General features: G+C 46.5%; 2 protein-coding genes across 2 annotated transcripts in view; one reads left to right on the plus strand and one right to left on the minus strand.

Moving 5' to 3' along the window:
- LOC119386534 (POU domain, class 6, transcription factor 2) overlaps nucleotides 1–7,920 on the minus strand; it is a 115,661-nt gene extending 107,741 nt beyond the window's left edge. The window contains exon 1 of the mRNA XM_037653802.2: nucleotides 7,415–7,920. The gene's annotated coding sequence lies outside the window, so the exon portion shown is untranslated. The remainder of the gene's footprint in view (nucleotides 1–7,414) is intronic.
- Nucleotides 7,921–8,386: 466 nt separating this feature from the next.
- The window catches only part of LOC119386535 (vacuolar protein sorting-associated protein 41 homolog), a 203,378-nt gene continuing 187,109 nt past the window's right edge, over nucleotides 8,387–24,655 (plus strand). The window contains exons 1-4 of the mRNA XM_037653803.2: nucleotides 8,387–8,659; nucleotides 8,838–8,864; nucleotides 18,160–18,255; nucleotides 20,206–20,289. Coding sequence (XP_037509731.1) covers nucleotides 8,636–8,659; nucleotides 8,838–8,864; nucleotides 18,160–18,255; nucleotides 20,206–20,289 — 231 coding nt within the window. The 5' untranslated portion in view covers nucleotides 8,387–8,635. The remainder of the gene's footprint in view (nucleotides 8,660–8,837; nucleotides 8,865–18,159; nucleotides 18,256–20,205; nucleotides 20,290–24,655) is intronic.

A 24,655-nucleotide genomic window follows, 5' to 3' on the forward strand; every position in this document is an offset into this window, starting at 1 on the left:
TCTCTCATAATCAGTGACTTGACTTCTTCCTTGTGTCCGTGTTTGCATGCCCTGTCTTTTAGAAGGTGCTTGAATAACGGGTGTCACTGGAGACAACAAGTGGTCTTGTCTTCTTGAAGACAGCAATTGTTTATCTTGGCACGTGTATGCTTCGTACCCTCTCCCCCAACCAAAACAGAAGAGGAGACGACAAGTATGAAGACAGGGTGGGGGAGAGTAGGAAGCTCAACCAGCCGCTAGCATTTATAACGAAATGCTCAAATGCACTCCCAAACATAACTAACATCCACCGCAAGGATTATCCGATATTAGCAAGCAATCAGAGCCTTAGAAAAGTGTTTCCAAAAGTATTCAGGGTCACTTATCACCGTAACCAAAACTTTAAGGACATGCATGAGCAGTGAAAAGTAAGCCCTCATTCTACCGCACACGTAATACCTTGCTCTTGTCCAAGATGCTTGCAAACACCTTCAAAATGACGTTATAGTTAAAAGCACATCAATCATACAAAATCTACTTCTACCTGCCCTAGTTCAAACGTTATCTACATGCTCAAATGTTCACTTTGCCACAAACAGTGCACAGGCGAAACAGGACAGCCTATTAATATTAGATTAAATGCGCATTACGCAGACGCAGTAAAGAACTTACCAAAAGCACTGACATAGCATCTTAATCAGTGTTGGTGGTAATGTGTTACAAGTAACAGTGTTACCGGTAATGCACAACTTTTTTCAGTAACTTAGTAACGTATTCATTACCGTTAGGTAACTGTAACGGGTAACATACATTAACATCTTCCGGTAACGTGATGTGTTCCTGTTCCAATTATTCAGGAAGTTTCACACAAAACTACTTTATCTCGTGGGAGCCCCTTTCCCAGAGGCCACCCCGACATTCTTTTGTTGCAGCGGTGAGCTGCTGTCAGCCCACCAGGCAAAATGGCAATGGGAAGCAAATTGCCAATATTTCTTAAATAGACCTGCTAGTTTCGGCTGCCTTGCTATTAAGATTGAAGTTGTCATGGATAGTTGAAACGCAACAAAATGCACTCCTTGAAACCGTCATAAGTGAGCTGTCGTGATTGGTTCAGCTTGCGGACATCAAGACTTGGGGGTATAGTGAGCTCCATCACAACGGAGGATGACTTCTTTGGAAATGCCTTCTTGGCATCATCCCAAACTGAGGATGTCTCGATATCTTTGGTGCCGCCCGACATCGTGCTGAGTGGGCCCAAGAAAAACTTCCCGCGCATTTACTAGCTCTTCCTGAAAGTGAATACAGGAGCACCATAATATAGTGTGTCCATAGGTGCAGATGTATTAACTAAGAAGCGAGGCAGGCTGTCCGATGACAGCTTTTGAAATGCAACCATTGCTTACATCCACCAAGTTCTATGTACATTACAAAGTTGTCCCTGCAATACACATCTGATGAACTTTGCTCTCAAAATTAGCTTTGCTTCTTGTTATCGGCAACTACGACTACGTCTCTGGTTACAGAATTCCTGAGCGAGCGAGGCTGACTGTCACAAATGAGCACTTAAACTGCCTTCGAAAGCCGCATAAAATCCCGGTGCCATCATAGCCCATGCTGCGACACAAGACATCATCAACGTTCGTCTCTCCAAAGCGCGGCCCCTGAGAAGAAGCTGCCTCTTGCGCAAGATCTGGAAATATCTATAAATCAACGCGACCATAAGTACAACCGGGAACTTCCTCACTCTTTCCCAAGCCTACGCAGCGCTGTAAGCAGATGAGTAATTTACGGTCAGTGAAGGGAGAAGTTATGATGTAGAGGTGAGTGGTTTGGTCAGCTAGAGAAGTGTTGTGTTGTGATGTAGTGCCGTCAGTCGGTTGGTCTTGGAAGACGTACTGCCTGCCGAAGATGAACCACTACTGGTCATGCTAAAAGACTGGGCGTGCAAACCTGGACACAAGAGAGAAGCCAAGCCACCAGAAACGCTAACAACCGAAAAGGCTCAGAGCGGCAGAAAAGAAAGTAGGCACGAAAACTTATCCACGCATGCCGAGGCAATAGGCAATGCCTATCGACCCGGCATGCATGGGCGTCTATGTGAGAGATAATTGTAAAGGCATTTCATTTCTTCTTTATGCAAGTTAATTGACGGTTGTCTCATGCTTGCACTACCACTATTATCGATATGCCACACCTCAATCATTAGATGTTTCTTCGTTCCTGTGTCTCTACAAAACTGCACATTCATCGAATTACGCCATGCATTTACACTCTCAACAATGTAAAGATTAGACGGTGATCCTCACGCTAGCGATCTCTCATGTTCCAATAAACCACAGACTGTATTTGTAACCAGAGATTGCTTGTAGTTGAGCACAACTGGTTGCTTCCCCATTGTTGGTGAAACCCATCTGAGTTGTATTCTGTGTTAACCAATTAAGTATGCATGTATGTGAGATGTTTGTACTGCTTTAATTGAGAATATACTTTTTGTGTTATCAACTCTTGGCTCCGACTCGGTCTTTGGACTGCATTCGGTGATCGCTGGCATGATAAAAGGACCTACCCTTAAGCTGTCCATCCTTTCATGGTGCATTTCAAGGGGGGCCGATACATCAGCCCTTGGACTCAGCCTGGCGATTGCCTCCCATTAACGGTGTGTGACACTGACCATGAACACTTTAACATGTGCGCTCGCAATTTTTGTGGTATTATACAGGTTAACCCTTTGCAGTCCAAAATCTTCACTCACCTTCCATCTATTCTGGTCCGAAACTAAAAAATCAAAGCTCAAGTAAAAGAAGTTTACTCACTCATTTAGGGATGGAGCATAATGCAATGAGGAAATGCGTGCATGAATCTGCAGTGGTTCGTGGTCGAGCAGTGTCCCACCACGGACCGCTGCAGCCGTACTACATTGTCGGGAGGGCCCTCACAACTGACTGCAAGGGGTTAAAGTGAAAAAAAAAAAAAAATTCTGCATGCAAATACTTCGTTTTTGGAATTATGCCATTCAAGCATTTATTTATTGCTACATACTTTGTGCAATTATTTTGTAAGTAGAAGCATAATTACTGCAAGTTTGTAGAGTTCAGTGATGTTTTCTTATGTAGAGCATTGTTGATGAAATTGATCAATTTGTGTTTAATGTGACATTGAGAAAAGTGGCTTCACCATGTGCCACAGAGAGGCCATCGCATGTAACTGTCAAGGCCACTTTAGGCCACTCTACTATTGCCAAGGTAGGGCACATTTGTGCAAATTATTCTCGTTAAATATATTTCGAGTAAAATTGTTGTTTCGGCTAGAAATTTGACGTGAAATATAAATGTGAGCCTTATAAAATGGCTATTGTGGGTTCCTACAGCGAAGATACACTGAATAAAGTTTCTTACCATGGAGTAATGGCAGAAGTAACGTTTGTTACTTTTTCCGGTAACGATAACACGTTACCTTTTTTTTCATGGGTAACGTAGGGTGGTATCACAATTCTTTTTCTTTAGTGTAACGTGTAGTGCATTTATTACTTTTTTTTTGGGTAAGGCGTACAACACTGATTTTACTTTGGCAGGTCAATACGAGCTGAAATTTTATGCCCTGCCATCAAACTTCCGATCCCCGAGAGACACGAAATATAGAGTTGTATCTTATTTACAAGTTTAATACAGTCCAGCCAATAGGTATACTAAATGTTTCAGAGGGACTCTTGCATCCATACAATATGGTAGATATACAACAAAAACCAGTGGGAATTGGGCCTTTCTTCTAAGAATTTCTAGCCATTCTGATCACTGTGAATTTATAATTTTTAGGGGGGTGCTTACTTTTGACAACCACGATTCAAGGAATGCCCCTCCCCCTTCTACCGTTCACCCACTTCTTGCCAAATAAATTTACTTTGTGGGCTAAAGTTCACCAACTTCCAAGTTAGCCTTTTCTCTCCATCGGCTTTTCGATACAACTCAAATGGGCTGCCATAACATGCATGATACGCCTCAAAGACACTTAGGCTGCTTGCAAAGCTTGATGACCGGAACAGCTTCCACATAGCAGGAACTTCTTTGTTGATGAATGGTTCACTGTATTTCCCCTCGAGGCGCAAGTTTTTTTTTCCTGTCCTTTAGACTAGTCACCAAGAAAGAGCAAGATGCATTGCGCATGGGATGAATGGAACCTTCTGGTCCTTCTCCTGTCTCTGATTTTGGCACCGATTTCTACAGTGATGCAGAACCAACTTGCCCAGCAAGCCACTCTTCTGAAACCTTTTGCATAGTAACTGTGTCCTGACTTAACCTCAATGTGCTGTGTATGACTGCAGCAAATCACTTTGGTGAAGACACTACGTTGTTCGATGTGCTACGCAATAGCGTCCAAGGACCATTGTCAAGAGTATGATTTCTCTTTGCTCAAAACGAATACAATCAAAAACACACTGTTCATGCATTTTGGGCTGAGGCATGCACCAAGGTTTTGTGGTGGCCAAAACGCAACTACATGTGTGGACCAACCAGCAGCTGGTGTCACAAACTCGCAAATGTTTCCCCCCAAGAAAGGCACGAATGCAGGCCTCCGAGATTGTCTACTGGCGTATGGCAGACAATTTCAGAGGCCAAGAGCCACCAGTTTTGATTTCGGCGAGCTCCACCGGAGGTGCTGTTCGGACCCAGAAAAGGCCCATTGTACACATTTGTGAACCGTCCATCGTAATTCGTGCCTGAAGGGGACACAAAATGAAGAATAGAGCTTTACATAAGTACATGTAAGCTTATTAACTCCATCAAGGTATGAGGAAAACCATTTGTTACATTCACTGCCAAATATGGTGCATTAGGCTTAAAACGGCCAGTCTTTGGTTGAAGTCCTTTGCATTCAGACCTGAAGTATCAGTCAGCAACACCTAGCTGTGGGAGATATACTGTTTTGCATCATGAATGAGTGAAATTGCAGGGCACATTACTCCGATTATGTGCCAGTTCTCAGCCAATGGTTTTCGGATGTCTACAGTTACACAGACGTTCTTTCCATCTATCCATCGTAATAGGTTTTGTTCTGTGCAGCTGCATATCACAATGCTTGACTGTCATACGTGAGATTTTTTTCAGGCTATAATTAACCTATAGTTGCAATGATCTAGGTATTATGTACGTGCATTAAATTTTTTTATTTAATTTACACAAGGGAACCAGGCACACCAAAAGGCATGTAGAACAACAACGAAACCTAACACATGCTGCCAAACGTACGAGACCAGGGCGGGATAGAGGCAGCTCCGAACCTGGCCTGCTTTGTCGCACCTATACGAGACTTTTGTTATGTCTAGGACCTTCAGTTTAAGTCTCAATGTCAACATATATGAGGTTGCTGCTACAGTGATGGAAGTGACATTTTGATTTTTGGAGCAGATTCTGGAGCAGAAAACTTGCTGCTTTGGAGCAGCTATTGGCATTTTCGGAGCAGATGCCAAAATATTCCAAACGACTCCTGTAGTTTAAAGCAACACTTAAGCATCTCATAAATAACAATATTTATTATTAAATATGTTGCAGATACAATAATCCCTGCAAAGTGCAAAAAACAAATAATTAAGCAGACGGATGGTCACTGGACACTTAGTAAGATGAGCTGAGCAGAATTGAGCCAGATTATAAAAGTAACCATAATCACATATAACTGTCGCCAAAGCTGCAGTTTATAATCTGTACGAGGCCAAAGCAATCTGTTATTTTCATATTTTACCAAAGTAGCCTATATTAAAAAATAAAAAAAAATCTAAATGAGCTATACACCTAAAATGCCAGTTTCTGTCGCATAAATGAGGTCAAAGCCGATAAAGTGATAAATGTAATCATTAACAGACAAAAATCGTCACAGCAGCAGTTAGTAATCAAACTAATCTCACATACATTTTAACAATATAGCCTGCTTGCCGGGAACAAATACACAGCTTATTCAGATATATAGTATATCGACAATGCCAGTACTTGTAACATTGTCAATATGCTAGTATGCAGCTAGTATATAAGCTCAATTCTAGATGACAGTATACAACTTTCTTGATTTTGTTTAGGCTCGCTGGATGGTTACACGGTTAAAGTTCACTGTCTTTAGCATCTCAGTGCCATTTCGAAGCAGTTACTAACAAAAATTCCAGTTTGGAGCAGCATTTCTCTTTTGGAGCAGTTTGGAGCAACTGGAGCAGTACTTCCATCACTGCTGCTATGTGCACACTTTTAATGACACCAAATTTTGTAACGCAAGGCAATTTCTGCAACAAATGCAGCCAGTTTAATTACAATAATTTCATCAAAACATGCAGTTGCCTAACTTTATATATGAATATTACAAACAGGCACATTTTATGCAGCATTATGACAGTTTATTTCGTAAGTGTGTCTCTTTTTTTTTTTGTAGCTGTCACCTTAATATGAGTGAAAGCCCATATTCAACGAGTTGCAAAGAAGGCACCTCAGATATGTGCCCATTTTCCATATGTGCTAGCACACTTTAATGTGCTGTACATCCCAATGCCAGGTGGGGTAAAACATTATACTCATTTCGAAAAAAAAATAACACAAGATACTGTGTCTAGAGGGTTTACGAACTTTTGGCTTTCGGATATAAACTTGAAGCATGTTCTGGTTACTAAATATGCTTTCTCTCGACTGTTATGGTCACACTACCAACTTGAAATTGTGGTCATGCATGATTCACAGTCACACATAAAATTAATTTATTTTTCCTCGAGAACCCCCGCAGCAGAAAGCGGTTTTGAAACATGCGGGAAACTACTGCCTGTCAAAGCGTTGGTATGCAATCTACGATGGTGCTGCAGGCAAGGCAGCCGCGGACCACTTTATCAAAAGGCGCACATGTGAAACACACACCACATGAAACAAGGCGAACTACAGCAAATCAAGTGGAGGTGTTTTCGTGGGTGTGATCGCAGCAGCTGATGTGCTTCGCATGGCATCAAAGCAGCCAGAATGATGACCATCGTGGTTGGCGGTACGGGTGTGTAGAACTGGCCAGCAGCAACGGGCCAAGTTGCTGGCCAACAAACCACGCGCCTTACATCATTAGGGCGCGCCGTCATTACACGGGACCAGTCCCGCGCGGACAAAGGCACCGCGCCGCTCGGAGCTATGTCGCGCCACAGCAAACACTGTCGCACGTGTGTGCAGAGAAACAATACGCAGGATAAATTATGCAAATAGTGGTCTGCTGCCACCGAACTATGTGTGGTCCAGCTAATTGCATGCCATCACCGCTATTGACAAAGAAGCATCGGCGACTTTCCCTTCCGGGAGAGCCGGAAGCGCACGCATCTGCGGTCGGGCGCCCGGCGATAAATTATGATAACTGTCAACGAGCGAGCTGGCGCGCGCGCGTGCCACTGTGAGAAGTGGAATGCCGCCCGCGGACGGCATCGACTCACCGCGGATGCTAATTGCCGCCGATGAGCAGCCAGCGCAAATTGCGGGCCCGCGGGGGCCCGCGGCGGCGCTCCGTCGACGCTCCGCTCCAGCAGCCGCCCCGGCGAAGCACTGCGACGGCGCGCGGGCCTGCCAACCCCCAACTTATAAATTATGATAATAAACGAGGCCCGCGCGGTCACTTCTCCATCCGGCGTCGTCGCACCCTCGGAGTCGCCACCGATGCCGTAGAGTCCGAAGAATACGCCACGGCGTGATAACAACGCTATCCACACAAGGGGGCAGAAAACGGCCAGCGGCTCGCTGCTTCAGAGCGGCCGCGCGCGCGACATTGTTGTCCGAGGAGGTCGGTGAGGATGCCTCTCCGCGCGACCGAGCCGAAATCCGCGCGCCCACTGCGGAATCGAGCTGGTCACATTTCACCCGTGTCCAGGTCGACGCGAGCGGCACAGGAACCGCGAACAACGTTTATTTTTGACAGCGCGCATCGGAACAACACGAGCGTAATTGCGTACGAGTAATTAATAATATATTCTAATTAGTATACGGCCCCTTTACGTCAATCATGCGCGTGGTGCGCGACGACAAAGAGTTCCTCGGAGAGTTGCTGGCGGTTGGCAAAGCTTTGCATTCTCGCGTAATACGAAGCTCCGTCAAGGATGCAATGTACCTGAAGCGCGCGCGCTTCTGTCGGAGCGACAACGTTCTTATCGGGACAAAGCAAGCTGTCCCGTCGATTATCATACGCTTCCGCGCGAATGTAAACAAAACAACCCCGTGGCACTTGCTGATACAAAACCATTTCGATCAACTGTGGAGATTTCGGAGAGAGATCTCGTGGTCTTTATGCGAGTGCTCCAACTTCCCCAAAATAAAGTTCGTGAAAATTTTGTTTTTTTAATTTCCCCATTGTAGCCCTCATTAGCCGATCCTAAATGGTTGCCGATCTTCGAGCCAAGCGTAGCCGTAATGGGGGTCATGTGCGCTTTTCGCAAAATCCTGCAGCTGTGAAGCTGTGATACGAAAAGTTGTCAGCTCCCATGCGTCATCCGTTCCGGCTGTCCTTTGATCCGAACACTTTCGCTCCGTCGAACCTGGCTTTCCGTCGGCTTTCAAAGCGAAACGTCTTTCCGACGCGCTCTTTCGAAAGTCATGTCGGCGAGTGATCGGCCCAGCTGAGTGTTTTTACTTACCGTCGAAACGGGCCTTCGATTCGCGAAAAAATGGAAGCCGATAATGGTGATCAGGTACGTATTGCCCCGTTTCCATTATCTGGTCCATATATATGAAAGTTTGCATCGAGCTAAAATGTGTCAAAATATTGCCTGCGTGAAATGACAATCGTGGGGGGCGGGCCGCATGCAGTGAAGTTTACAAATGTTATTGAGCCTGCTACATTTTCTGTGCTCATCTCTTCTGTGACAGGACCAGGAAGTGTCGGACGAGGAGGAGGTAAGCTATCATTCATCCATTTTATTCTAGACCATTTATGGTGTTTTTGCCGGCACAAAGCTGAGCGTTCGGTTGACCTGGCGTCGGCACACCTGGGATAATTCAAACTGTTCGCCTCGCTACCTTAGGCTCAGTTCCAACCGCTGTTCTTTCAGCATCTAGGTAAAAATGTACGCAGCCACCTTAATATGGTGTGAAATTGGACCAGTGGGTAAATTTATAAACTATAATCGTAAACACCTGTTGCTCAAAAGCGAATTAACTGAACATTCTCTCCATTATTACATGGGGGAAATGTTCAGACATTGTGGAACTGAACTGTGATTCTCTCCAGCTTCTCTGACTAGCAACACAACTTCTCTTGCGTAGCCATATGTACTAGGTACACCTGTGGTTGGCACACCTCCTTGTTATGCAGTTGTGAGTTGGCAAGGGACACGAGCTGGCGATGCAAGGACACTATAATCTCATTATAACAGTCCCATCTGACATGAAAATAACTTCGTTATATCCGAAAATTTGTTATAAACATGCATTAACTACACTATCTATGACAGGACAATTTTTCATTTACTTCGTTTTAACCCTTAATTAGTTATATCCGTATTCGTTATATCGAGGTTTGAGTGTAGTCTCATCTAAATAGACAATTTAGACTGACCGAATTTATCATGCACATATTTCTTTTGCTGTCACTTTGTGATACTTCACGTCGTCGTCACAGAATCCACTATGTACAATTCTGTGTAGCCGTGCCTCATAATCGTATTACCACGCGCGCTTCTTTTGTTATTAGATGCGAAGTATCTTAAGGCGGAGCTCAATCCGGTGGTGGTGGTGGTGGTGGTGTGCGGCGTGACCAAGGAGGTTTAAAAAGCTTCTGGAGTGGAGGTCCCCTATACGCGCCCACGCGAGCGGGTGAAGCCTGGGAAACCGGTTGGCAGCCATTTTGCTCCGGGCAAGAGGCAGCGCAGCTTGAGCGCGGACAGCGTAACTGTGAGCTTCCGCGGGGGCGTTTCAGCGTGAGAACTGGATAGTTAGTGTCACTTATTTGGCCGAATTTTTTTGTTGTCCTGCAGGATTGAAGAAGGCAGTCTTTTCCATCATAATACATGGGCTGAAGCGTGCCTGATAACACGTAGAATTCGCTTCCAGCATTCCCGAAATGAAGCACATGGAGGAGTTAATAAGTGGTGCATAAAATTTTATTCACCCCCGGCTTTTACACAATTTCAAAAGAAAAAAGAAGAATATACAATGTGGTTTATACGTGAATCGATAAAGCAACAAATCCAAAATAACTTCAAAATGCATCATAATGCACACAATCACAAAACTAACCGTATGAAACACGCGTCCTTAAAAACTAAACACAGCAAAAGAAAAGATACAAAAGAAACTAGTTGACCAGTTTGCTGCTGCTCTGGTTTACGCATAATGCAGACAATCACGAAACTAACCATATGAAACACGCACCCTTAAAAAGTAAACACAGCAAAAGAAGAGATACGAAAGCAGATTAATTGACTAGCTTGCTGCAGCTCTTGTTTACACTCGTCTATAATTTTTTTCAAAATAACAGTCCTTAATTGTCAGCCGTGTTCTTACTCCGCTCTGGGAGTTTTAAATGCGAGGCATTTCTTAGCGAACCTTTGGCACATTCAGCGTTTTTATCTACGAATCTATCTGCCTAGCCACCTACGCCGAGGTGCTCTCATGATCGCCTCCTTTACTTGGTGCAGACCAAAATCGGCATGGGAGGGTAAGAGGATTGGACGGATATGGCTGTCGTATCATGACATGAATAACGGGAAAATTCTGTCGCGTAGGTCGTCAAACCCTTTCCTCCAGACACGTGTGGCACATAGCCGTTTACCACTGGCCGTGGTGTACGGGTATGCGCCACATGTGATTTACAGTTTATATCTACCCAGGAACCGCGAGAACAGACATTGGTACTTTAAATGCGAGAGCGTTAAGAAAAACCGACACTGCAGCGTTGACCCGACGAATGGAAAGAATAAATATTAAGATCACAGCAGGAATCTAACCCAAGCATTCTGCGTGGCAATCAAGTATTCTACCACAAAGGTACGTCGGGTATATAGACTGGCTTGGAAAAACAGCCTGTGCAGGCGTAATGACTGCGCAACGTCAAGTGTGGTTGTGGTGCTGGCTATCTAATTTTGCAAGAAAGCAATGCACAGTACGTATGTACTCCTACGATACAGGCGTCATATCAGATTAACGTCTGCGGTTCCAGTGTTGGCTCCGCTTTTATAGTAGTGTAATAAACATTACATTTATATTCCTATGTTTCAGCACGCTATATTGAAGCATTGCTCGACCCAGAGGAATACATTAATGAAAGTTACGTATGATATCCACATGGTTGCACCATAATGTGCACTTAGTTTCGATAATACTGACGTGTGTGAGGGCTGACGTTACGTTGCACCTCAAAGTTACCGTTTAAACGGCAGTGTTGACGCGCCTGGTAAGCCCACGATGTGCACACAGCTACTACACTTACAAAAACACGTTGATCCACCTCGTAACGCTTGGCTAAAAGCCATAAAATACAGCATAGCAGTACTCGCTGACTCCTTCGCATGAAACAGATTCCCACAACGCTTGGGATCTGCCGAATTTTCTTCCGGTTGATTTCTTTTGAAATGTGGTGAAGCCTGATTTTACAGCGAAAGCTTTTATCAAATCACAACAGCTGTGGGATGGTTGTCCGCTGCCACCGCCGGTGTCCGTAACTACTATCGTGCGAAATAAGAAAAATGAAATAAATAAAAATAAACAGGCTCATATGGGATTTAAACCCGGGTCCTCTCCATGGCAGTCGAGTATTCTACCACAGAGCCACGCTAGTGACCGGAACTCCTTTGCAAAAACATCCTTACAGGCGTCATGTCGGGCAAGGAATTGCGTTAAATGTGTAATATAGCGTGTCAGAAGAGTAAAATAACGACCAGGCGTCACATAATGCTAATTGCGCAACGAGTGACCGGATCGTTAATTGCTTCAAATCCATTACAAAAGGCCCAGCCATAATTCTTCATCCAGGAACCACAGGCAGCATCAACAAAGTTCACATAATGCCTTACAGATGTGTAGCGGCACCTCGCTTATCCGCAGAAAGACGAATAATGGCATAGTGATTGCTTCCGTACTTCACAAAAATTATGATTTGCGACGTAGTGGGTACCTTGAAAGTGTACTTGTATTAGTTTCCCCAAGAGAGTTTAGAACGGACTCTAGAAAGGCCGCTCTTCCAGCTTTCGCTGTGACTCTGCTGCGCGCAGGCCCGGTGTTTTTTATATACAGCTTGGTAATCTTCGACAAATTGTAAATGTGGTTATCGAGTAGATCGCAGTCCAACAAGTGAGACATCCACAACACTCGCTTGTCACCAAAGGAGCGGAGAAATTCGCCATCTGTGGAACTTCCGCGCTGGCTCAAGCGACGACCGACACGTTTTCTGCCCGGAGCAATATGGCGGTCGTCGGCTTCAGCGGCGGCTCGCCGCCTCCACTCCAGAAGTTTTTTTTCAACCTCCTTGGGCGTGACCACCCTTACTGCGCATGTGCATACCCTCTCCACACACCTCCTCTCCACTCACCATCTCCCCTTCCCCCTCCCCTTCCCCCTCCCCTTCCGCTCTCCCCTTTCCCTCTCCACTTTACCTCTCCCCTCACCCTCTCCCATACCCCTCCCCCTTTCCACTCTTCCTCTGAAACGCGGGCTAGACGTGCCGAAATTCTCTCCTGCGCAACGCCGCGATGAGCTCGAGCGCATGCGCGTCCCCTCCCCTTCTCCCTCCTCTCCTACGCTGCCCCCCTCTTGCCCGCCTGTCAACCGCGTTCCCCGCTCGCCCTGTGAGAATTAACGGCCAGGCTAGATGGAAGATACGACGCGCGTAGCGTCCCTCTTCGCGTTCCACGACGCGAGGTCGGTAGCATGCCCAACGAACGCCAACGGAACGCGATCGTGCAAGTGCTCTGGCTTCGCATTGCCTCATGGTCCCCTTTAGCGGGAGATGGTGTAATTTTTTTTTTATGTAACTAGTCCGTTGCACACATGGCCGCTGCCTTGTGCAGGCTGCGCCCTAATGTCTGGGAAACTTCCAGGTTTTGTTAGAACCTTCTTATAGGCTTGAGCGCAAAAATGCGAACAACTGGAATTATTCTGGATCTAATGCGGCCTCAACAATCAAGCTCGAATGTTTCGTGCTGCACGTGTAAATAACGACGCGCCTTGCTGCAGATCAGTTTATTGACAGCCAAAGCTCTGTTCGCCACTATCAGTATACAGTGTGTATTGCTGTAGTTTCACTTTTGGTTTCCCGGCCACAAGTTCGACCAAATAAAGAGTTTCATCTTGGACACGCTGACTGCTGCCTTCGTGGACATCACAGCCCCGTGACATCTGGTGGAGATGCTTCCCGGTCCATGTACCAAACGCCCCCCTCCACCTGTGAGCCAAGCCCATGCTGTCAAGGGAACATCGACGCGAACCCTGACCAGCAAGCCAGCCGCAGGCAGGAAGGTCTTGCACCAGAATACTGACGCCTACCCGACAAGACCAGGACCATAACGAAGAAGACAACAGCGACAATGACAGCCGCTGTGGCACCTTCAACGGTCGCCATGCATCAACCAAGGGAGCTGCCGACATTCCGCGGATCACCAGGCGAGGATCCAGAAAGCTGGCTAGAGGCATACGACCGGGTCTCCATGTTCAACAGCTGAGACTGCGACAAGAAGCTACGCCACGTCTACTTCGCCCTTGAAGATTGCGCAAGGACCTGGTTCAAAAATCAAGAGTCCACGCTAGCATCATGGGACCTCTTCTGCACCAGATTTCTGAACACCTTCACTAGCGTCGTCTAGAAAGAAATGGCCGAAACCCTTCTGGAGACCCCTGTAAAGCTCCACAACACGAACATCGGGCTGTACTTTAAGAAATGACTCGCTTTTTTCACCATGCCGACCCTGCCATGTTCAAAGAAAAAAAGGTTCACTTCCTGATGTGGGGAGTGAAGGAAGAACTTTTTGCCAAACTTGCTAGCTGTTCACTATTAAAGGCAGAAACCAACTATTCCACAACAAAAAAGGAGTGCCTGGCCATCATCTGAATGAAGGCAAGAAAATGGCTTTTAAGGGCTCGTTTTTCTTTGTTAGACACAATATTAATGAGAACTAACAGACAATAATGCCAAGGAAAGTATAGGAGATGTTATTTTTAATAATTGGGATATAAATATGAAGAAAGTAAAGTGGACGAAAGGATAACTTGCCGCCGGCAGGGACCAAACCTGCAACCTTCGAATAACGCGTCCGATGCTCTACCACTGAGCTATGGCGGCGGTCATCCCTCCGTCCACTTTATAGGGTATAAGTGTGCATTTAAATCTAGGAGTGTTAGTCAGTGCCGATCGCAGCCATGGTGGCGAGTGCGGAACACTCTTTCTGGGTTACATCTGGGTTACATCCAAGTTTGCCCCTACCTCTATGGCAGGCCCTTCAAAGTTGTGAGCGACCACCACGTCTTGTGTTGGCTAGCCAACTTGAAGGACTCTTCAGGTCACCTCGCATGATGGAGCCTTCAAGAATTCGACATTACCGTCGTTTACAAGTCCGGAAGAAAACACTCCGACGTTGACTGCCTGTCTCGTGCCTCCATCGACACACTGCCGCAGGAAGACCAGGATGATGACTGCTTCCTGGGAACCATAAGTGCCGATGACTTCACTGAACGACAGCTAGCCGATTCGGAACTCAGGGGCCTTGTGGAATACCTCGAGGGCAGGACCGCCATTGTTACGAAGGTGTTCAAGCGAGGACTGGCGTCATTTTCCTTGCGAAACGGCGTTCTCCTTAAGAATTTCTCGCCCCTTCGAGCCAACTACCTTCTCGTGGTGCCTTCAGCATTGAGAGACCACAAATCCTCCAAGCCTTACACGACGACCAAATGGTGGGCACCTCGGTGTTTCCCACACGCTCGGAAGAATACATAAAAATGTACCACTGGCCGCGCCTTCATACCAACGTCGCTTGCTACATAAGGACATGCCGAGACCGACAGCAGTGCAAGACCCTGCTGACAAAACCAGCAGGCTTTCTTCAGCCAATGATACCGCCTCGCCGACCATTCCAGCAAATAGGTATGGACCTACTGGGGCCATTCTCTACGTCGACTTGCGGATATAAATGAATCGTCGTAGCTACCGACTACCTCACCCGCTATGCCGAAATAAGGGGATTACCTAGAGGCAGTGCCGCCGAAGTAGCGAAGTTTTTCATTGAAGACATCGTCCTGCGTCATGGCGACCCAGAGGTCCTCATCACCGACAGAGGTATGACCTTTACTGCAGAGCTAACTCAGGCAATCTTCAGATACAGCCAGACAAGCCACCGCCGGACAACCGCCTACCACCCACAGACCAATGGCCTCGCCGAGCGTCTAAATAAGACCATCGCTGACGTGCTGGCCATGTACATCGTGTTGAGCACAAGACATGGGATGCCATCCTTCCTTATGTGACCTTTGCATACAACACGGCGTGCAAGAAACTATGCAGATGATGCCATACAATTTGGTATACGGAAGGAACCCTATAACGACACTCTACGCCATGCTACCCAACGTCACCGACGAAGAAAACTTCGACACTACTGGAAAAAGACCGACAATGTGCCCACCTTCGCGTCAAGAATCAGCAGAAAACCGACAGTCGCTGTTACAGTCTTCGACGATACTTCGTGGAATACCACCCTGGTGACCATGTTTGGGTCTGGACGCCGATACGCCAACGTGGACTTAGTGAAAAACTTCTTCGGTGATACTTCGGGCCATACAAGGTGCTTCGACATCTCGGTGCTCTAGACTACGAGGTCATCCCGGACGGCTGCACGAACTCTTAGTGGTGCCCGCTCGACCCGATGTCGTCCATGTCGTGCACTGAACAAAATTTTCGCCGCCGAGATAAATAGCCCAATTGAAAGTTTAGCTGCTGAAATTTGTTGAAACAACCTTCATTTAGCCAGAGGCTAGCAGAAAATAATTAATTTAATGCATTTTTCGCAAATTGGCACGTCTAGTGGCCGTGCCGCGAACTAGAGAGGAAGTGACGTGAAACCCGCCGGATACTGACTCGCCAACCGTGCTCGCTGCAAAATCGCTTACCAATCGGCATCGCAAACTGGCATCTGCCGCCGCGCATCGCTCTCAAAATGTGTTCTCACGGAGGAAGGTTGGGAAGGTGTTCTCCGTGCGTGTTCTCAGCCGGCAGCCAACGACACCATTGCCGCGCTCTTGGCTCTATATTTGTTTTCTCAAGCAGAGCTTGCGTCCACGTCTACGAATTTGCCATTTGTGTTGTGTGCTGCTACGTAATGTGAACGGTGAAGCACCTGGTGCAATGCAGAATTCCTCAACGCTGTTCTGCACTAGGGTGTGCGAAAAGCAGCGTCGAGAGAGACAAGCCCTGTCATACCTTTCCGACAGAGCCGAAGCTTCGCAGGATGTGGATTCGCGCTGTGTGCCCATCGCAGCCAACAAGGGTGCCTTCAAAGCGTGACTTTTTGTGCTCTGAACAGTTTGAGGATAGGGACTATGAGTCACTGTATAAATTGCTGGTCGTGGCTGCCGACCCACGTTGGGCGGTGGCGGCTCGTCTGGCTCGTCGTCCTCGCTGTCGCTTGACGAAGCAGAAGGGTCACACGCATATGGTTGTATTTGGTGCATCCGTTTCGGTGGCTTGTCGAACTCGGAGTCTCAATCACCGCTCGTGGGACCACTGTCACTCGCACCTTGCATCTTTGTGCGCTCGCGACACGCTCGGTAGTTGTAGTGGTTTTTGAGGAAGAAGCGCTATTTTGTCTCCCATATGGGGAAAAAGGGACAAGGGTCAGTGCCACACCAGCCACCCCCAGCCACCCTCGGTTCCTGAGAGGAGAGGTGGAGAAAGGGAAGTGGCAAGTCAGGAGAGAGCATGCTGGTTACCCCCCTGTTGCTGGAGCATTCGATGTCACGGCCGTCGACAAGCGCACTGGCATGCAGCCGCCGCGCTCTCACAATCCACTAAAAATACAGTCAACTGCTTGAAATTACGTGAAATAAACGCTGTTTATAGGAACAGTCGTGTCATCCGAGTCGAATGTAAGTGTTTTCGTAGCTTTTTCAAATTTTTGTTCTTTGTTCAGTATCCCTTTAAGCCGTTTCATGCGCGTTAGTGAACCTTAGGGCCGCTTTTTTCCATTATCATTGTACTTTATTTGTGTATGCACTTTTTTTCCCTCCTTCCATGTTCTGTTACGAGCATCGGGACGATGCTTTTTCAAAAGATGGCTATGCCACACGCGCTTCTTTTGTTATTTTCACGTAACTAGTCCGTTGCACACATAGCCGCTGCCTTGCGCAGGCCGCGCCGTAATGTCTGGGTACCTGCCAAATTTTGTTAGAATCTACTTATATTATAGGCTTGAGTGCGAAAACGCGAACAGCTGAGATTATTCTGGATCTAACGAGGCCTCAGCAATAAAGCTCGAATGTTTCGTGCTGCACGTATAAATGCTGATGCGCCTTGCTGCAGATCAGTTTATTGACAGCCAGTGCTCTGTTCACCGCTGTCAGTGTACAGTGTGTATTGCTGTAATTTCACTTTTGGTTTTCCCGCCACAAGTTTGGCCAAATAAAGAGTTTCATCTTGGACATGCCGACTGCTGCCTTCGTTGACATCACAACCCCGTGACAATATCTTATAGCCAAGTGAATAGGTTCGAGTTGAGCAGCAGTGGACAATGCTCACATTATCAGATGACGTACTGCCCGTTGTGGTAGTCCACATGACGACTCAGAATGAGTAGCGTGGGAGTGCCATCGCTTGAGATAATTTCTGCCCAGTTTTCTCTCTTGCAATTTCACATGCTGTCATAAAACTTTTCTTGGAGAGCATTTCATGAAAGGTATTTTTTGTCACTAAACAATTAGCTTCAGTACGGCAAAGATGTTTCCATAAAAGTTTTAAGGAGCTCTAAGCACTTCTTGAGCATGGAAAACATATTTGCATAGCCACTATGCAATACAAAAGCCAAACATTATTTGACTGCATGCACACAATGTCGCTTAAATGGTTGTTTGTCCTTTTTTTTCTCAGGTTTTTATAACTTCTGCAACTTTTGTTAGCCTTATGCAAAACCAAACATTGTATGGGTGGGCAGTGTTTTTCCTCGAGACCAGTGAGGTAGCCGTAACAGAAAAACACTTCTCTTTTTTCTTTCAGGAAATGGAGCCCAAGTTACGATATGAGCGAATCCTCAACGACATGCCCGAAATCTTGCGCCATGGTGCTGCCAGCTGTATTGCAGTACACCCTAAGGTGAGGGCGTTGATTAGGATTCAGGATTTCTAAATAGCCCGTGTACAGCCATGAGCATAATGCAAGGGAACACTGAAATGACCTTCAAGAGGAAATAGCAACTAATTGCATAAGCCAAGTACTACACGGCAGCCCTAACAGTCAGAGCTGTGGCCCCCTATTCGACGGTTCGCATTGACTTGTGACCGCAGCGGGTTTCAGGCCAGTGGGGGCAGAGACAAGTCTTTCAATTGAAGGTGTTTATTCACCTCAGATACATACCTGCCAATTGCCACAAATACAGTAGCACATCAAGTTAACAGAACACCTCAGCGGCGGAGTGTTCCGCACTACTGGGGGAAACAACAATTAACAAATAGCAAGCACACGCCGAGGGAATAACTGTTCATCTCACCTCGCTTGGCTTTTGTGCTCCGGTCCAGGGTGGTAGTTCGCACTCCATGGCCGGGGCACTGCAGGGGTTGATGGCGGCGGCGGTGCTCCCAGCTTGGATCCGATGTGGTCAGTCACACCTCCCAAAACCGAGGACCCGAGGCCCCCGAGAAAGCAAAGCGTTTTCCTCAGGTTAAGAGGAGGAATCTCCCCACAAAAGGGGAAGGAGAGAACAGGGCGTCTCGGCTGCAGAATGAGTGCAGGGTGTGAAGGGCAGTGGAGGTGGCAAAATGCCCCCCTCCAACGTAACCCCTCTCGCCACTGCGTGTGTGCACATATCATGGGCTGAGGCACCGCATTGAAGACACTGGGTTGTGCATGCAACCTCACAAGATGAACAGCCAAGCCTCATTTCGTTTCGCATAGCTGTCTTTGTCGAGTTTACACGACAACATGCGTTGCACAGCACAATTAGAAACTTGTGCGTAGCATCAGCATAGATTTAGGGTAGCATGAGCAGCATGGTGTTCATGCATTTGTCAACGTGCACGCAAATTTTCCACTCCAAATTTGCAGGTTCGATGCGCATTGCGTTGGAGTGCCTCGATGCACACCAGCTGCTGGTGAGGAGTATGCGTGCGTGCGCATCAGCTTATACCACAGAAAAGCTTGAAAGCACTGTATATTATCGCAAGCAATAAGAAAGATGACTACTTAATGCTCCAAAACAGAGATCAAAAGTAGCCATGTAGCCAAACTGAAATTTTCGTTGCCAGATGGGATCATAAAGTAGCCAATTTGGTGCAAAGTAGCCACCAATGGCAACCCTGTCTCCTGCTTTCTAGCCGCCTGTCAAACACTATTAGCTCAGAGCCTCGGATGAAGGAGACTAAACTTGGTGTCCTTATGCTCCACCGGTACACCAAGAACAGGGCCTCAAGCTCAAGTGACAAAAAGGATATACATGCCAAAACAAGAAAAAAAAGGTCATGAACTTAGCAAGCTGCTCAGATGCAGCATGATAGATTTACGACATGTAGTTTTCAAGTAAAAAGTTGACCGCCGACCTTGGTCTTCTTCAGGGAAGATAATCCTCTTAGCGACCTCCCCTCCTAAACTGTGAGGGGAGCAGTGTTGTAGACAAGTGAAAAGTGGAGAGTGTAACGGTATTTCCCGTTGCAGTTATTGTGTAAAAGACTAACAGCGTTAGTTACAAGTTTATATAACTTAAGAGTAACTAGTAGTTACAGTTACAAGTTATTGAAAAAAGTAACTATAGTTACCGGGAAAGCGTTGCAAGTAACTAGCTAGTGCCCAAGAACGCCTAGTGCAACAAAAAGCTTAAACAGCTCCCCTGTTATTAATGAGCAGTCATGCTGGTATAGTACTGAGAATATTCTTGCAGTAAATAAATCGGGCCATACCTGTCAGGTTTGCCTGCTTCTGCTTTCTAATGACAAGATTGCTAAGGAGAGAGCAAGAAACTTGTTGCTGTTTTTGCTTTCGTGCATGGGAGTTGGATAAAATAGCGAATGATGGGCTGCATCAGTGTATAAAATGTAGGTGTTCTATTTTCAGTTCATAGCACTGGGCATGCACTCTGGTGTGGTGTACATCCTGGACCACCAGGGCAATAGCATCCGCAACAAAGAGCTCCAGCTGGTAAGTGCCCATGTGTTGCCTTGTCCTGTTGTGAATGCATAAAGTATAGTGATGTTTGGTAAAAGTGAACAAAAGTTGAGAAAAACTTGGCACATCAATTCACATTTCACTCACCTTGGGGGGGTTTCCAGCTTCTACTGTCAAACCTCATTATGACTGAAACCGCACTTGCTGTGGAAAGCTTTGTATACAGTAAAACCTCAGTGATGCGAACCTCGCGGAGTCCTGAGAAATATTTGTATCACCCGAAATATTCGTGTCACCAGGAAATATGAAAATTGCCTAGTGTGCGACATGAGAAAGCTGGCATATGTTTTTGTTTATTGTTTCTCAGGGCTGCAGCAATGTCATAGACAGACATGAATAATTGTAAGTAGAGATTTTAGATGTCAGAGATTATAGGTGATGTGCAGCGCCTGTAGGGGTGCCACCGAAAGCCGCGTAGTGGCGGCCGTTGGAATTGCAGGCAGGCTTCAGGCCGGAGGTGCCTGCTTTCACTGCAAGCATGGGTGATGTGCGCGTGTGCGATTTGACTCTTGTGTGCGTCCCAAATAATTACTTCCACGGCCACAGTGTGCGCAAGGGAACCGCACCTTACAGTAGTGGACATGCATCCGATTTCAGAGCTTTATGGGACAACATTAGCACCATACGCGCCAAGTGCTTGCTACAAGTCATGGCCTCTGAGATCCGGCACGCAATCTCAGAGGCCATGCTCAGACGAGCATCAACAAGCTTCCCTACAAAGTGGTGCTCATCGTGAATACGCTGCTTTCTTTATAACACCCCGACCGCTAATGGCTTCATTTGTTGACGCGTGAACCATCATTTTCTGTGGACACACTAGCTTCGTTTACATGCTGTGTGTTTTATAGATTTTGAGCGAGCGCTGTTTCGCCGGCGAATGGTTTGTACAATTGCGGCCACGTGAAATGTCAGCGTTGGTGAAATTTCCAAACAAGCACTATAAGTTTGAGAAAAATAGCAGGTATAGGACTCCAGAAATAATTATGTCAGTTGGGTTTATTGGATAATTTGACATTTTGCCGTTCAGAAAATGCTGGCTGCAGATCCTAGTGTGTTTCGCAGGCTTTCAGGGGCTCCCATCATCTATAAAAGGTCCATAAAGTTACAAAAAAGTCGAAGGCACAAGCAATTAGTTAAAAGTACATATTTGCAAAGTTCACAGTTTGAAAGCAAATGCGAAGAGTGGTCATAAATATTGTTTTAAACTATGTGCTTCATTGCAATCATTTTCAAAGGAGATACAAAAGTAGAATGAAACAACATGAACACATATTCACCAGCAACACGCAAAAGAAAAAAAGAACAGCAGTAGCTAGCACCACGAGCAAGATTAAAAAAAACTTGAAGGTTTCAGAATCGACCCCATTCATTACACAACTTTTGTAAATACCATGAAGTCATGTTAAGAGGCATTCAAAACGGGGTTTATTGTCCTGTCCAAAGCCTTCAATCCACACAGGTGCCAGGTGGTACAGCCAATATGCAGATAGCTGAGGCGATCGCGCACAGCGAAAATTCTGCACCGAAGATCACATGCCAGTGCGATCAATAGGTTGAGCATGCAGCCGATTCCATGCAGTGCATGTGTCATTCAATCGGCGCTTTTCTGACGGCGCCATTACCTGCTTTTTAACACTGAGTCCTTTCTTTAAAGCATCTAAGCGCAAGTACTTCTTCATAGCTTTACTCTGCATCATAGGCTTGCGCAGGGTTCCCCATCAGGGTGTGCGAAGGCTCATCGCGGTGCCCCCCCCCCCTCTTAGGTGACTGGAGGGGTCAATATGGGCAGATTTTGGGCCCCCCCTCTTAGGTGTCTAGGGGGCTGGGGGCACCGCCCCCTATGCGCACACCTATGCTCCGCATGGTCTGGCTTCGCGTTTCGCATCATTAGTTTTTCAAAGGGGCATCGCATCTAATGAGTAACAACAACCTCGTGTGCATTGTAGCTTCCCGAATTTAGACGAGGCGACTAACTGTAAACATTGTAGCGTTCACTAAAGGCATAGCGATATAAATGGAGAAATAAAAACGTGATGATCGTTCTAACACTGACGTAAATGAACCGCGATTGCTTACCTTCTGTGTTAAACAGCGGCAGTCCACCACTGCTGTCGCCCTTGCTCATTAAGCAGCACCGCAAACTTGTAGAAATTTGTTCCTGGCAAGTTTTTGTACGTGTTTGAGCAGCCAACTAAGCAGCAGTTGTTTCTGGGCATCGCTGTAGGCTGACAGAAGTGTTCAATTGCGATGCAAGACGCAACTATCCGGCAACAACAGCACTCGCCTTGATGCTCACGGGAACACTGCTCGCGTGAGCCCACCTATGCTTCCGATCCGTGGCGACAGGATGCGTTGTCGGCACTTTGACAGCTCGTTTTCATGTGTAATTGAGGGATCAGATGTCCTGTGACCCATGACAGCTAGTATCCCCTTCCTAATCTTAATACGCCTCCGCATGACACCAGGGTACTGCAGCGAAAGGGACTTTAAAAGCGCTCCCCATGCAATAAATGAAGGCCAAAAAATGTTCAAACCACTGTCCTTAGTTCTTAATTATATTCATTTCACGGTGGGGTTAGGACTCTTCTTCAAGAGATTATTGGCTGTGCCCACACAATCGGGAGATTTGCTCAAAATTCGGGAGTTTCTCTGGCAAATTAGGAAAGTTGGAAGCAGCGTACGTTCCCAGCAATTGTGCATGTTGCGAGGCTTAGCTCCTTTGCCAAGGCTGCACGCCTCCTCTTTCGGGTCATCCTTGTCCACCTTTCACTGGAAGCCCGGCTGTGAGGACAGGGTTTGCTTCGACGTGGCAGGCAGGTGTACACACGGTAAAACACTGCCTCAAAAACAGAAATACGCATAAATGGGTCGAAAATTATCAAAAAGTGATGGCAATGTCATCTGTCATCTGAAAGTAAAGACGCACGAAGATGCTTTAGGGCCTCCAAGATTCGTGTGCACCATCTCGGAGGATGCGAAATGCTGCTGATGGGCAGCGCTGACAGCGTGCCAAAGCAGCTGCACTAGGACTCCTGCACCCGCTCGTGATTGTCGTGCTTTCTGTGGCAGCGTGGGCAGCACATGTTCGTACCTAAGTGGTAGCATACGTTTGTATCAAATGTGACGGGGTGACAATCAGTTCACAGCAACTCTACCTTCGTACACCGCAGGCTAATGGGCCTTGGCTGGGGCCACAGAGAAGAATTGTATCACCCCAAAATTCGTAAGGTCCGAGGTTCTATTGCATACCCTTGAATTTTGCAAAGCTGGAGTTCCTACGGTTCAGTGTTGAGAATAGCCTCATGGGTTCCTAGAACAGTTCTGGTGTATAACATCTTGTTACTAAGCATCATGAAATGTGGTAAACAGGAGAAGAGAAGCACTGCTGCTCACCACGAGAGCCAAGACTCATGTGCAACCATGCAAAAGTGCAGAGGGGTGACACAAAGGAAAATTTCAGAGCCATTACAGGGAACATTTCAAAGCCATTACAGGGAACATGGTGGCAGATTAGATGATTTGTCTAGCTTCTCGAATCTGGGTGTGTGATTTTGTGCAACGATTTGCTCGTGAGTGAAGAAGCAGTGGCAGGCTTCAGTGAAACATAGTAGCTGCGACCAATCATCCCGAGCTGTTTGGGAAGAGGAGTGTGTTGCCTATTATGCACATGCCATGCTAAGATGCTTGCTGTACCATATGTACGTGGGAGTTTTACCGTGGGTGCGTCGGTGAAGTGAGGTTTCCTCATGCCTGTGTCACTCTTGACCATGCACGAGTGCATCGCATATTTCATTGAGCGAACATGGTATCGGCAGGGCTGCTCTTGTTTCTACAGCCAGTTTTCACTTGAAGCAGTGTTGCACAAGGAGGCGGCACACCCCATTTGGATTATTGCCTATTAAAACTGTGCTTGCAATGGTGCTTCACCACAGACTCTGCTGTATAGGTTGTTGAAGATGTGTATTGCAGTGGGATTGTTTGTGATAAGTCTTACTGATGCATTAGTTGACAACTACTGTAGATCTTGGTGCATTTCCACTGCTTGTCAATATCAACAGAGTGCTGTTGTCTTAATTATAGGTTTGCCAGTCTCAACAACAAAAATGACAGAAGATTCATGGCACAGTGTGGCATTGGCCATGCCATGAGTTGAGTCCATTTAATGGTTACACAGTTAAAAAAATAGTTGTATGCACTAACCAACAAACACCTGATGACCCACTACAGCACTTGAGCTCAGCGAGTGAATACAATAAACTTTGTGGAAACTGGGCCAAGAATTTGTTGCAGCCACATTTTTTAAGCATTGGTACGTTTAAACTAGGCTGACACTTCTAGA

Source organism: Rhipicephalus sanguineus, chromosome 3 (assembly GCF_013339695.2).
Source record: "Rhipicephalus sanguineus isolate Rsan-2018 chromosome 3, BIME_Rsan_1.4, whole genome shotgun sequence".
Taxonomy (NCBI): Eukaryota; Metazoa; Arthropoda; class Arachnida; order Ixodida; family Ixodidae; genus Rhipicephalus; species Rhipicephalus sanguineus.